This window comes from Callospermophilus lateralis (genome assembly GCF_048772815.1).
Source record: "Callospermophilus lateralis isolate mCalLat2 chromosome 8 unlocalized genomic scaffold, mCalLat2.hap1 SUPER_8_unloc_1, whole genome shotgun sequence".
Taxonomy (NCBI): Eukaryota; Metazoa; Chordata; class Mammalia; order Rodentia; family Sciuridae; genus Callospermophilus; species Callospermophilus lateralis.
Window position 1 is genome coordinate 842585 of NW_027510150.1, and position 15063 is coordinate 857647.

General features: G+C 36.7%; 1 protein-coding gene and 1 pseudogene across 1 annotated transcript in view; both read left to right on the forward strand.

The window, feature by feature from the left end:
- The window catches only part of LOC143385792 (broad substrate specificity ATP-binding cassette transporter ABCG2-like), a 104968-nt pseudogene extending 104629 nt beyond the window's left edge, over positions 1-339 (forward strand).
- A 624-nt stretch (positions 340-963) lies between these two features.
- The window catches only part of LOC143385793 (broad substrate specificity ATP-binding cassette transporter ABCG2-like), a 166046-nt gene continuing 151946 nt past the window's right edge, over positions 964-15063 (forward strand). The window contains exons 1-3 of the mRNA XM_076841328.1: positions 964-1139; positions 10336-10489; positions 12365-12454. Of these exons, the coding sequence (XP_076697443.1) occupies positions 964-1139; positions 10336-10489; positions 12365-12454 (420 nt within the window). The remainder of the gene's footprint in view (positions 1140-10335; positions 10490-12364; positions 12455-15063) is intronic.

Genomic DNA, 15063 nt, shown 5'->3' on the forward strand with positions numbered 1-15063 from the left:
ATATGTGTGTGTTTACACACACACACATGGTTTGGAAACAAAGCATTGTTGAAATATTGTGTGAATGAATAAGAAAGTATAAAATTAGTGATGTGAGAAGAAAGCAAATATGGCAGAGAAAAATGTTAGATTCTGTCTACCGTACCCTCACTTCTCTCACTCTTTGGAAGTGGGTCCTTTTTACTTTCCATGAACATCATCTTTGTTTGCTTTTTTTTTTTTTTGATAGGTTACCATTGTGAGCTCTACAACAACCCTTCAGATTTCTTCACGGATGTCATCAATGGAGACTCCCCTCCTGTGACAGTAAACAGAAAGAAGGTCTATGAAGGTATATGAATGTCTTAGATTCATAGATTTTTGCCTGGTTGATTTGGCTGAAGGTCAGCCATGTGGCGGGTCATTAAAACATGGCTTTCTGAACTCCTATTAGTATAATGTTATAATAACAGTTAACATAGAGACTTTATTATTCATAAGTGATATGGATGTTTTTAATTGAATTTATGAATGACCATTTTTGTGCTACTCTCAGTTGTCAAAGGAGTTTCCATTAAATAATAAATATAATAATTTTTTGTCATATTTTTAGAGACAGAAATTGGCACTTCATGTTTTGGAAATAATAGAAAACAAGGACCAAATATTTTTATTAAGACTTAAATTTTGTATGTTAAGGAACCTGTTTTAAGGATTTAGGGTTCCCATATTTATGAAAAGGTCTGTGCATTTACAGTCACCATAAGATTCAGGAAGAAGTCATGTTAATTCCCTGTTATTCTGATGTGTAAAGCAATGATAATGCTAATAGTTTTTCTATATGTAAGCTTTAAAATTTGTTATCCACAAATTGGGTCACAGAAAAATGGGTTCAATTATTTGGTTTAATAAGGTTTCTCTTCTTTTTTCTACTTTTATTCCAAAGTCAATGAGGCTGGACAGCTGTTTATGAAAAAACTGCGGATGATCGAAGAATTGGCTCAGTTTTATACCAAATCCCCTCTCCTCAGAGAAACAGAAACTGAATTAGAGAAACTTTCAGGTGTCCAGAATTACGGAAGCCCGTCCTTCAAGGAGATCACCTATGTCACCACCTTCTGGCATCAGTTCAGATGGATTTTCTGGCGTTCATTTAGAAAGTTGGTGGGTCATCCATGGCCCTGGATAGTTCAGGTAATCTTAGAGATTCTTATAAGCTTACTGTGAAATATTCACATGGGTGCAATTTGGTTCTGATATAGTCCACTTCAATATAATCTGTGTCTTTTACCCACCCTTCCATTTATTTGTCATCCCTACTTCATTTGGGATATAGGAGCAGTGCATAAAGCACAATTGTGTTTTTACATATATAAAGGTTTTCTTCATTTTTTTTCAGTGATGACATGTTTTAGGCTCTACTGTCTACTGAAATGACTTTTTAACATGAGAACCACAGTTTTCATATTTAAGTATTGTCACCTTCCAGGTGTATTGAGAGGCTGCATTCCTATTTCAGTCATGCGGTCAGTTTTTCCAAATGTTTCTGAACTTTTAATTTGTCATTCTGTCAGAGCATGGCCATTTTTGTGTCCTATCAATCAAAGGTAACATTTTATTCTTTGAGAATAGATATGATATCTTTTGGAATCATATCAGATCCATCAACCTGAGTTACTCATTGTTCAACAGTGGGGTGATATAATGAATTGATTCTTTAGTGTGTTTTATGTCTTAGGTTTTTCCTACTGACTCTAAATGTGGTTTTTGTCTCATCCAAGACACATATATGGTAGTTATGGACAGGGCATGAATAGAACATGGCTCCTTGGAATATACCAGGAATTGTGCCTATTTGGGGTCTCAGCTTCCTTAAGGAGAGAACACTAGACCCAGAGTCTCCAGGTTGCATGTTCAGCCTACTTGCCTCATCAGCAAACTTAGTCTCACAAGAGGAATTTAGTAGTGTTCAGAGAAGTAGCCATCTCTAGAAGAAGGGTAGAACCTTGAAGCTCCTGAAGTTTATCAGAACAACTCATGTTAAAATTTGTGAACACTGAAGTGTTAGTGTAGGAATAGGCAAACTCTTTTCAATAAAGGACCAGATGTAAATATTTTAGGCTTTGTAGGCCACATATGGTCTTTGTCTCAGGTGGTCAACCCTGCCATTTTAGCATGAAAATAGCCATAGCTCATATATAAGCAAATGAACATAAAATTGTATTCATGACTCTGGAATTTGAATTTCATATAAATTACAAGTGCAAGATATATTATCTCATTTCCACAACTTTTAAAAAGGGGGCAGAAAACACAGAAAAAGCTCATGGACTTAAAAAACAAAAAATATAGTTGGATCCTAACCACTAATTCTTGGCATAGGGTTTTTAGTCTTGTATGATTTTTATTTCTCTAAGTTTTTGATCATAGAGTTGTTAAAATATTTATGACTTCCTACTGATAAATCTTGTATCTCTTGACTTATTGTTGTACTTTGGTTTGAACTACTATTTATTTACATGACTCAGAATTGATCTCTAACTAGAGGATTTATTTGGTTTATTTGGAAATAATTGATGATCTGAATAAAATTTCATTTAATATGTCAAACCTTTCCTGAACCACCAATTTGGAAGACTTGTCATTAATCTCCTGGAGAGTCATTGTTTTTTGAGCATATTAAACTCTTAACTATGTATTTATTTTGTTAGTGACTGCACAAACTTCTATAAAAACACACCTTAAAAAATTCTAGTTAAATACAATTGGTCAAAAAAACAGAATAAAATATTTGGAGAAGATTTTTTCCCAATGCTTCTGTTCAAAACTGAGGCTGGAGGCCAGATGCACAAATATTGGTCATTTGCTCCAATGTGCAATTTTATTTTGCCTTGTGTCTTTCCCTTTCTTCATGCAAGAATAACACAGGTACACTTTGAAAAATATGAAATAATCATGGGGTTCACTGATTTTCCAGTATATTAGAAAACTGACATAAAATAAAGAACTTTAAGGCTGTAGGAGACATCCTAGTGATGTGGTAGTATAAGATATTAAGTGTGAATGCAAAAGAAACAATGAATGAAGAGCTTCTAGATAACAAGACCGAATATAAGTTTTCATTTATGAAGTATAGACTGCTATGTACCTGTGTGTGCTGCATATTAGCAGAGCCATCAGCATTTATTTTGAAAGCTTTATCTGCTGACATGAAGTATAGTGAAGATATGTCAGCAGAATGAATTTTCCCCTAAATTTCAGTCTTATGTTTAAGGACATCTTATAAGTAAACTATTTAAATAATATTATTTGCAGATTGTGGTCTTCAAAAACCAGTTTTTTTTTTCAGATAATGATTTAGTTTTTTTCTATTTCGGCTTCCTTCTTGCCTAAAATGTTCTCCACAAATTACTTCATGTCTGGATACAATTATAACATTGATTATTTTTTTAACTTTGAAATTTTCAACATATATATTAGAGTATTTTGTTTTAACCCACAAATCATTATTTGTCAATTCATCAAGTAAAACTTGATAATGTGACCCTTAACATTTTGTTGATTGAAGCATCCCTAAGAGAATTTTTATCCTCAAAGCAAAAGTGATTTTGGAGTTGTCCACAGTCTGAGTAGGTGAGGATGGTGAGGAATTGTCAGCTCAGGTGGCTGCGTTGACCATAGGCCTAAGGGACTTAGGCTGAAGAAGCAACAGAAGAGATGGTAATGGAGGCACTTGGGTGTTCCCAGAGAAAACTGGCTGAGTGCTTTGGTGACAATGATAGTACAATTTTCCATGCTGGCCAGAACTCACCAGAGGTTGTATAGGTGGGAGCCAAATTACAACTAGTCTTTATCATGCAAAATACCATCATCAAAATTTATGTTTGTGCACTTTTAACATATTATTTATCCATTCTTAGGCACTGGGGTCAAACCCAATGTCTTGCACATGTTAGGCTAGCATTCTACTGCTGACCTACATGCCCAGTACTGAAATTTCATTTATTTTATTAATTTGTTTTCAATATGAGTCAAGTCATTTGTTTTCAATTGAACCTCTTGAAATATGAAACTATGCATGTGCTCTGAAACAAAAGTTGAGAGTTTTATTCAATTCTGAACTCTTATCCACTTGGATATTAATTTATTCCCCAAGTGACATTGTCATTTGCCTGAATCACTCTGCTATACTGTCTGGTACCAGAGCTAGGGCTTGAACTGGCAGTTCCTGGTGAACCCTGGGAGGAATCTTAGCTTGTCCAGTAGTCTGCTCTGTTCTGTCAATTCTCCAAACATTTTCAATTTAATTTGAAAAGCAATCTAATAACATACACTGCTTTATATTCTCCCAGAGACCCTGACCAAGTCATTTAAAGTGTTTATCTCTACAGAGGGATCTGATTATGTAGCCATATATTGTATCATAAAAAATGATGTGGAAAGTTTTTAACCTATAATTACAACTTTATTTTCATTTTTCTTTTGGAAAAGGTAATCATTGCATTGATACTGTGACTCATAATAGGTGACAATTTCCTTGCACTAAAAAATGGCTGTACTGAAATCCAGAATACGTAAGCAAATTTAAATACTGTTAATTTTGTTCAAGCTTATAAAGGGTCATTATGAATTTGAATTTATAGTAAGTATGGGATGGATGTCATTCTTTTATTCGTGATGAAATAAGCACACTGCAAAATGAATGGAAGAGTTAATATTTTTAAAGGTATGCATGTAGTGATAAATATTCAACAAAATTTTGACCTTTCATCTATTTTAAGTATACAGTACAGTGGTATCAGTTGCATTCACATTGTGAAATTATCACCACCATCCAGTTCCAGAACATTTTTTCACCTTCTCAAATGGAATTTCCATACACATTAAAAAGTAACCGTCCAGATTCACCAATACCAACCCCTGGCAACCACCTTATAATTCTATCTCTGAATCTGACCAGTCTAGGATCCTCATACCCATGGACTGATACATTACTAGTCCTTTGGTGCCTTATTTTCTTTAGCATTATGTCCTTAATAATCATCCAAGTTGCAGCATATGTTGGAATTTCTTTCCATCTTAAGGCTGAATAATAGTGCATTGAATATATATGACATTTCCTTTATTATTCTTCTGTTTCTCAAAATGAGGGTTGTTTACACCTTTAAGTTGTGAATAATGCTGCTATGGTATACAAATATTTGTTTGAAATCCTGATTCCAGTATTTTATGTGGGTACCTAGCTTTGTTGGATCAAATGGTAATTCCTTTAGTTTTTTCAACAACTGCTATGCTATCTTCCACTGCAGCTGCACCATTTTACATTTTTTTCCAGCAGCTCAAAAGAGTTCCAATTTCTAAATCTCCCCACAGGAATGTTATTTTTTTATTTCTTTAAATAACAGATGTCCACTGAATCTTTGGAGAAATGTCTGTTTAAGTCCTTTGCTAATTTTCAAATTTCATTGTTTGGGGGTTTATTGTTGCTATTTTAGTTTTTTTCTTATTCCTGGAATATTAATCATTTATCAGATATGTGATTTTCAAGTATTTTCTTCCATTCTGTGGGCTATCTTTTCACTGTGTTCATAGAGTCTTTGATGAATAAGTGTTTTTAATTCTGAGGAATCCAAGGTAGCCTATTTGTTGTTTTTGTTGTTTGTGGGCCAGTTTCTTTGATACGTTTTTGTTTTGTTGGACTTGAGAATTGTACTCATTTTTGCCCAGCTGTTCTAGGGACAAGGAATAGAATATTTATAGAGCAAGGAAGACACCCACAGATGTGACAGGAGTTATAGAGTTTATTGAGAAATACGTGTGGGCAAGATCCAGTGGCAGTGGGCTGGTGTACCTCTGCTGCACTCGGTGCTGCTGGGACTTCACCAGAAAGTAATGTCTCTTATCTGTCTCCACACTGTTCAGTGCTGGCTCCCTTTATGAGCAGCTCACTCTCCATTGTGCTCTGGTGTGCATCAGTTACTGCAGGGAGGCAGGTTCCATAGGTGAAGCAATGACATTAGCAGCATTAACTTACTTTTCTCCTTTCCTTTACAGTTGTTACTTGGGGGTTATTTTGTGGACTCAGCTTCCGTGTTCTCACCAGAGGAGATTTCAAGCAAGATACAAACCATAGTAAAAGTTTAACACATTTTACTAAGAAAGAAAGCACCCCCAAGGAAGATAATAAGTCTTCTTAAAGATGATGAGTTTTCTTGACCATTTTATTTTACTTGTTTATTTATTGAGCACAGTTTCTTGGGGGTAAGTGGAGAAGTTATTACAAAGTCCCACCCACGTATCACCCCTCAGCTCTGATTTAGAGACTGCAATAGATTCCTAAACTTCTACAGGGCATGCTTTTATCTACAGGCATTTAAGTGAAACTTGAGGGGAAAGGGAGGCTATGATGATGATATTAGAATGATATGCTAACAACGGAAGTCATCCTGGCCTGACTGACAGGTTTTCTTTGGAACTTGTTTTAAAGAACTTTTGGTTGGTGGAATCTTGTCTTAATAATTCTCCTTTCCTGTATCTGGGAATCTCTGGTCTGTGTAGAGGTCTCATTTCCTTCCAACCAGACCTGGATCAGGATAATTTGTGTTTCTTTTATCTATGGAGGTGAATTTGCATACCCATTCCTTAGCCCTGGAAATAACTCTGACTGGCTTTGGGTAAATTTCTTCTTAAAGAAAACATGTGAGGAGTCAGCACATAGGCTCAACATAGGGAACTAACCTCTTAGCTGCTTATCCCCCACACCCATGTCTATCTACCATCTGTCACTTGCAAGACCAGCATCCTAAGAAATAACTGTCCAGGAACAAGTGTAAGAAAGTAACTTTCAACAGGTAACACTAACTTGCCCTTGTTCCCGGCATATGGAAGAGAGAGACAGGGCATCTCAAGATAATATATATCTGGAATTTTTGTCCCAGGAATATTCTTATTGTTCCCCTAACTTGGCTAGATTTTTGGAACAAAAAGGGGCATTGAGGGCCTGGTGTTTTACTGTCCTCTTTTTCTTCAAGGATGTGTAGAATCAGTGGGTAGAATTAGAATTTTGTTGTTACATGAGTAGCACTTAGGTTAGTGCAGTGATTGTTACCTATGGAATTACCTTTATAAGTACCCTTCAAAATCTCGTTTCTTGATGAGACGTTTTAATGGCTGTGTCTGAACATAAGTGCTCAGCAAAATGTCACACACCTCAAAAACTGTAATATAGTACACAGGCAGAGAGACACCACTGTGGAGACATAGAACTGGAGAGAGACCTCACGAGGTCACACTTCCCTATTTTAACCTGTATTTTTTTTAAAAAACTGCTTAATATTATATCATTACAGATATAAAAAGTTCTGTGAGTAGGAAACTTTCCTAATTGTATTGAATTAACTGTAGTGTTTTTTTTCCTCTTCTGCAGAGCCTGGTCACTCTATGTGCTGACTGTGTTCCAATGTATCATGAGTATCTCAGCCAGGGATATTTTCCTGAGGGAGAGGAATCTTTTTATGTGAGTAGGTTTCCACTCTGGGAAGTAGCCTCAGAGCCAGCTGGTCAAACTGGTAACATTCAGAAGTGAGCCAAGGATGTAATCTGGGAGATTACTAGTATTGTTTTCTTTTATTTTTTAGTTCATTTAATTGACAAATGTAAATTGTATACACATATAATGTGCAACCTAGCTTTTGAAATCTGTATAGGGATTGCTAATATTAATTGAAAAGAAGCATTCAGGGATGGAGTAGAAAATCAAGAGGAAGTGGGGTCCTGAGGGAAAAGAGAGTTTCATGGTTAAATGTGGTCAGTGAATCCCAGTGTTACATAGAGAATAAGAAATAAAGAAGCTGAAATTATCTTTTGTTTTTAGCAAATAGTAGGTCATGATGGCACTTGCGGAAAAAGTTTAATAAGCTCAATAGAGATTAAAGGGTGGGATCATCTGCAAATTAGAGGTGGGAAGTAAAACTGACAAAGAATTTAACTTCTCTTACTGGATGGAGGAGTAGAAATGGCAGAGGAGAGCCTTACATTAAAGAGCAGACTGGTTTTGTCTCTTCTGATTTCAAAGATGGAAAAGATTTTTCCATACTTACATGCCAAGAACAGGCATCATCAGAGAGTGAAGGAATAAAGACACGGGTGGAAGAGCTTATGAGAGAGAGACAAGAGGTAGAGGAAAGATGTGGATCTGGTAGCCAACAGGGCTGCACTATGGAGATGTGATCATTGAAGGAAGAAGACTTCTTTTTTCTTTTGTAACATGAGAGTAGCAGAAGTAAAAGGAGTTTAGGGATGTGCAGCTACATTGGGGCCTTGGAGAAAATCAATATGACCTTTTTCATACTCAGAACTATGGAGAGAAGAAAAGGCTCTGTTACACTTGGATTAGCCCCTCAAGGACTGCTCCTCAGGCAGAGCCAGTCACAGAGGATAAGCAGAGTCTCTGAGGAGAGTGAGGAGATGCAGACTCTGTCCCTGGAGGGGTGATGTGGGCCAGAGTGTGCAGCAGCAGGAGGGGTGCGGTCATGAGAGAGGGTCACAGCAAGAGCCTTGGGGGCTGATACCCCAGGGAGGCTGCACCTGAGGTGGAGAAGGGTGTAGGGGGTCAGCCTGGAGTCTTTGGGCAGCTACAGTGTCAGACCTGGTAGCAGCAGGAGTCTCCACAGCAGCACCTCCTCTGGGCTGTGCCTCTTGGACTAATCTGGGATGTGTGGTGTTTTTGTTTTTAAGACTTGAATACATCAGTTGATACTACCGAGTGTTATCTTACTTCCTTGGAAAACTGGTATTTGATTTACTATTCGAGAGGTTTTTTTTCCAAGTTTTATATTTACTCTTGTGGTATACTTGATGTTAGGTAAGTAACAAGACAAACTACAAACTAAGCCAAAAGCTATTAAAGCATTGTATTATCTCTAATATAGCATTATCTCTAATGCTAAATGTGAGCATTGTTTAGTCTTTTTCTAAACAAACTTTGGGGAGGGCAGTAACTAGATTTTAAACCCAGTTAGGCAAGGGATATACCACTTAATTTTATTTTTATTTTAACATGAGACATTTTAATCTTGATAAATTGTCCAGGCTAGCCATGAGTCTGTTGCCTCAAGTCTTTCAAGTAGCTGTGTTTACCAAGCCAACCTTGTGCCCTTGTGACCAGTTCAACCAAACTTTAAAACTGGTTTTAAAACTACATTTTATGACGAAATGATGTGTGTCATACACAAATATTGAGGAAATTTATAAAAATACTTAAGACTATTCTGGAGGAGCTGGGATATTTATTGCCTATTTATCTACATTTCTCCTATCTCTCTACATATTTCTCTGTATAGAGATAAAATATAGATATGTAAGTAATATCTCTAATATCTATAGATATTTATTGAGAGGGATAAATAGTCAACATACACATACATTCTCTCCATCTCCTTCTATGGTGAAAGAAAGATGGTGACTTTTAAAGTAGATTGATTAAAAAAAAACTATTTAATAAAACTATTTTTTGGTGGATATGGATGTGTTTGTGCATTATGCTCAGGTTTCCTGCCACTTTCATTGCATGAATATTTCCATCTGTCTCACATGCACACACACACACACACACACACACACACACACACACACATAAACACACCAGAAATACCTATTTTTTTGACAACACATGAGAGTGAGAACCACTGATAGAGCTTAAAATCTTTCATTTTACAAATAAGAGTTGTGTCATAAAGAATTTTTCATGAAATCTAGACCCCCTAGACTCCTCTTTGGTGTTCCTGAAGCTGTTTCAAAATCTTCACAACATATGACGCAGAGCATGAGTTTATTATCATTTATAAAGTAGTTATTTAACCTAACCATTCTGTATCACAGAGCCATATGATCCTTTGTCTAGGGAAGTCTTCCATTATGGAGAAACTCTCCATTTCCCAAGACACCAAATCGACTTGTGGAATCCGAACCCCAGTTTCTTCACTAATGCAGTTGCAGCAAACATGAACAATGTGGTGTGTCTGGGTACATGAATATGTTCTTGAGTCTTCTTAGCCATTTGTGTTGCCTATATCTCTCCATCTCAGCAACTTTGATATTGTTCATTACATGTAAAGCATAGTAGGTATTACATGGAAAGGTTCTTCATCATTAAATGTATGAAAGAAAACTGTGATAGCTTTGTGCAGTTACAAAGAGGGAAAAATGAAACGGTGAACCATGATAGTTGGATCATGTTTGTCTTTTTTCATTTTGATATTAGTTGACTGGAAAATTATAGTGTTCTTTGCATGTTGAACATTCTGAAATACAAGGTGACCTAGACAGTTGCACTGACCCCTTCTTTTCTTTTTGAAGGCTGAAACGGGGGATAACAGCTTTCCTCATCACAATGATTACTGCTTTGATGGTGACTTATTCCGCCACTTCCATGATCTTGGCTATAGGAATACATGAGAATGCAGCATCTGGAAAAACACTTCTGGTGACTTCATATTTTGTGTTTATGCTGGTGAGTAAGAACCTGTGTTTCTTTGAGAGGGAATTTCTCTCCTTGTTTCTTCATGCACATTGACCTTCATTAAATAGAACTTCATAATCCAGAGGAACTATCATTGGCACATTTCCTCATAAAAAAAGACTGGTTACCTGCCTGCCTTTGATGCTGGTATTAGAGAATTGCCAGCTGTTTACCCATAGCAGAGATGGTTTGGTTGGATTCACCACTCTCCAACGTCAGAGTGAAACTTCATGAGTGTGCAGCATGGGGAGTCTAACTTGAGTTTTAAAATAATGGAAAATTCCCAAACATATGTATTATGCTCAGGTTTCCCCCTAGTTTCATTGCATGAATATTTCCATACATATATATCTCACATAAAAACACCAGAAATACCTATTTTTGACAACACACCAAAGTAGGAACCACTGATAAAGCTTAATTATTTCTGGCTTCCTGATGATCCCTTATGTCAATATTTCTCTGCTCTTATTTTGTTTCCAGTGGTTACTTAGTTCTAATGTTACATGCCTCTAAAGATTGTACTCACAATGATGAATCAACAGATGAATGGTACTACTTACTACTATGATGTGAACTAAACAGGAGTGCCTGGCCATTAATATGTCCTTTCTGCTACAGTAGGAGCAGATGCCTTTCAATCTGAAGCAGAATTAGCATAAGTGCTTGCCAAAGTTAAATTCTTCTGCTTCTAAATTTGGCAACTATCAAAGTATATCATTGAGAAAGTGATGTCTTATTTATGTTTCCTATACTGTCATTCAGTAAATGAAGTGTTCATCAATAAATTAAGGTGTTTTGTTTATTTTGTGCTCTGACTGATTCACATGTAAAGATTTCTCTGTGCAAATTTAGAAACCATGAAACCACGTTTTACTTAGAGATGCTGTGTTATATACTGAGAGCATGGAGTGGTCAAGAGTAAATATATGCTTGCACAGCACAACACTGTCATTGTTTTGCATATCCCAGGGCATGTCACACCAGTTAAGTCAAGTGTTATGTGGACCGCATAGGTGTCTCTTTTTCATCTCGAGCGTCTTCTCCTATCATCATCATTGTGATACTGCTTTCTGTCAGCTTTAGGTGAGGGTATTGACCATTTTTTCAGCTATACTTTATCACATTTTCCTCTTTATCAATTTTAGGCTTTGGGTCATAGTAAGCCTGCATTTTGAGCCTCAAAATTACACCAAAAGTTATGGATATATAGTGCAGATCCTTCTAAATAACAAATCATATTGTATGGAAGTAGAGGGGGATGTATGATGATCAGGATTTTTTTGGCATCTGTTCCTAAGTATCCTGACATGGAAATGATTTAAAATATACAAGATGTGTATATTTACAGCATAAAAATGTACATGGGTTACGTACAAAACTATGCCATTTATAAAATAAGGGATTTAAGCATCTGCAAGTTTTGGTAACTGTGGTTGTGATGGGTGGGTCTTAGAACCAGTTCCTTAGATACTGAGAGACAGCTGTATTTCTTAATCTTCCATTGTGTGCAGTCACAGGGGAAAGCTAATGATATATTCCTGATCATTAAGAATTCTCCAAATAAATAAAACATATTATACAGATTATAACTATATTTTCCCAAATCTTCCAAATAAGTGAAACATATAATATAGTTTATAGGTATATTATCCTTCCTTTAAAACCATAAACTGCCTTAGCTATACAAAGGTATAGATATTCAAAAGACAAAGATTAACGTTTAGAGTAAGTGAAAGAATTTCAAGAAAGAGTAGATCCTAGCAGAAATGTTTAGATGGTGATGGAGTTCTTATAGAGGACCTTGTTCAGAGTTCCTCATAAAAACACTGCACCAGTTCTTATACTTGGTTTTGCTTTTCATAGGTTTTTTTGGGTATGTCATTGAATTTTGAAACCATGGCACCTCAGCTCTCCTGGCTTCAGTACTTCAGTATTCCTCATTATGGCTATATGGTAAGTTGTCTTCATCTGTCATTGTGAGGGGTTCCTAAGCTGGGAACAAACAAACTCAAGCCTCATCCTCTCATTTCCCAGCCATGAGCTTTGAATGTCTCTTATCCAGGAACTGTCTTTCAGAAGAAATGCATGAGTATTTATTTAGCCTTGGTAATCACAAGGTCAGAGATTTCTTTGGGGTTTTCCTCAGTCACCTAATTGTTTCAGAGAGATGAATGGTGGGAAGAAATCTCAATAAAGGGGAAGAATTGACTAATTAATGAAAAACATATTCAGTTCAATAAGGGAATAAATGAGGAATGGGAGACTGGAACACATAACTTATGTTAAAAGGGAAATTAGAAGAGAAACAAAGACCATGTAATACTCAGAGCCATACTGGCTTTAGCAAGTTAATTGGCTCCAAAGAAAGCTGTGTCTTGACACAGTACAATCAAATTGCTATTTCCAAGAATTACAACTGGTTTTGATTGAAACAAACAAGAAATATTACCATAGATCAATAATAAAATAATAATAATAATAAAGATTAATTTTGAGAATATAACTGAGATACTTCTTTGTCACCTTTTATTTTTTTCTCTTTTTGGTACTAGGTACCCAGGCCCTTGTGCATGCTCGGCATGTGTTCTAACACTTTGATATATCTCTAACTCTTTTTATTTATTTTGAGACAAAGTCTGACTAGATTGAGTTGGCCAGGCTGATCTTGAACTTGAAATTCTTTCACCTTGGCCTTTGAAATTTGAAACAATTTACCTTGTCCTGCTTCCCCATTGTATTATAGGCTTTGCAGCATAATGAATTTTTGGAACAAAACTTCTGTTCAGGACACAATACAACAGTAAGCAAAGGCTGTTCCGGCAATGTGATGTAAGTTGTATTCAATATCATAATATGTTGGGGTTCGAGTGTGCAGAGTTTAGCTCCCTCAGGCCTGACACTTTGCAAGAGCTGTGGCTGTGATTTAGGTCAGCTTAGGCAAACCTCAGTTAGGAGGAGGAAACATTCTCTTCCCTTTATCACAAGTCACAAGTTCTGCATGGTTTGGCCAAGAGGAAGAAGCTTCCTGCATACTTGTCCTAGGAACAGTACATTCTAAAGAAACAAATGCATCCTCAGGGGAGTAGATAATGTCTACAAAGAACTTTAGGAGGGTACTTATCAAATAAGCAGGAACGATCTGAAGTTAGCTCTGTGTATCCGCTGAGGCATGTTATCTGGGCAATGTGGGCAAAGTGTTATTGAAGAATTGCTTGCTTTGTTAGAAGAAGAATATAAAAGGAACTTTCAAATAAACCTCAGCATGCAGTTGCAATTGCTGCCTTTGCTCTGCATCCCCTGTGTCCCGGTTATTTCGTGACCCTTACCCAGGGACCCGAACACACTAGACGTTCACAATTGGCGCCGGAATAGGGACCCTGCTGGATTGTCAGGAAGGGTAAGTTCTTTTTCTTTATATTACAGGGTGATGGGACAATCTTCATCTTCTCCTTTTTTACGTATTCTTAGGCATTCACTTGCCGTCTATGGTATTAACATTTCTCATTCTGATATAGAGATGTGTCTTAAGGTGGTCAGGGAATGGAATCCCTGGTTCCCGGAGAAAGGATCTATGAATGTAGATAATTGGAAATGGGTCCGTCACAATGTTGAAAAGGCTATGAGACAAGGTGAAAAAATTCCGATTCGGTTTTGGTCTATCTGGTCTATTTTATATACAATGTTTAAAGCTATGGAGGAAGAAAGGTTGATTGGCAATTTACAAAAGGAGCTAGCTCCCTCTATCCTAGATCTCCCTCTGGATATTAGTGAAAAAGAAGAGGTAGTAAAAGATACGCAACAATTGACTCATAAATCTTCACAAAATTCTGCTGATTTAATTGGTAATGATAAGGAAAAGAAAACGAAAGTAAAAACGATGATTGATGATCGCTCCGTTTCGGAGCAATTCAAGCTTGTTATGGAGGAGGTTCTGGGATGTCTTAATAAATTAGAAGCTAAAATGGACCCTAGGCCTTTATCGGGAACCAGGCCCTCTGCCCCTCCACCCATTAACCCTTTTTTGGCAGCTTCTTTAAAGGCTGTCCAGGAAATGGACTCAGAACCTTCTGACAATGAGGACGACACTCCCTTCTTTGCTTTTTCTATAATCAGGCCTGATCCAGCTAATGGAATGGTACATCCACCTCGGTATGAGGGGATTGATATTGATCATATTGGCAGATTAAAAAAGGCAGTGACAATGTACAGACCTCAATCCCATTATGTAAAAGAATTGCTTAATGCTTTTGCTACTCATTACAATAATTTTGCTCTTGAGGATTGGAAGATTGTGGGCTGTGCTCTTTTACGGGAGCCAGAATATCTTCAATGGCACATGTGGTTTTTAGAAAGATGTGCCACTAAGGCTAGAGAAAATGGTAATAGTCAAAACCCTGTTATTCGAACTATAGGGTATCCTATGTTATCTGGCACTGGTATGTATGATGACATTCAACATCAAATTAATATTCCTCCTGAGATTCATGAGCAATTAAAGGAAATAGCTTTAGAAGCTTGGGACAAAATTAGACCTACTGGAGAATATTATGACAATTGGATGT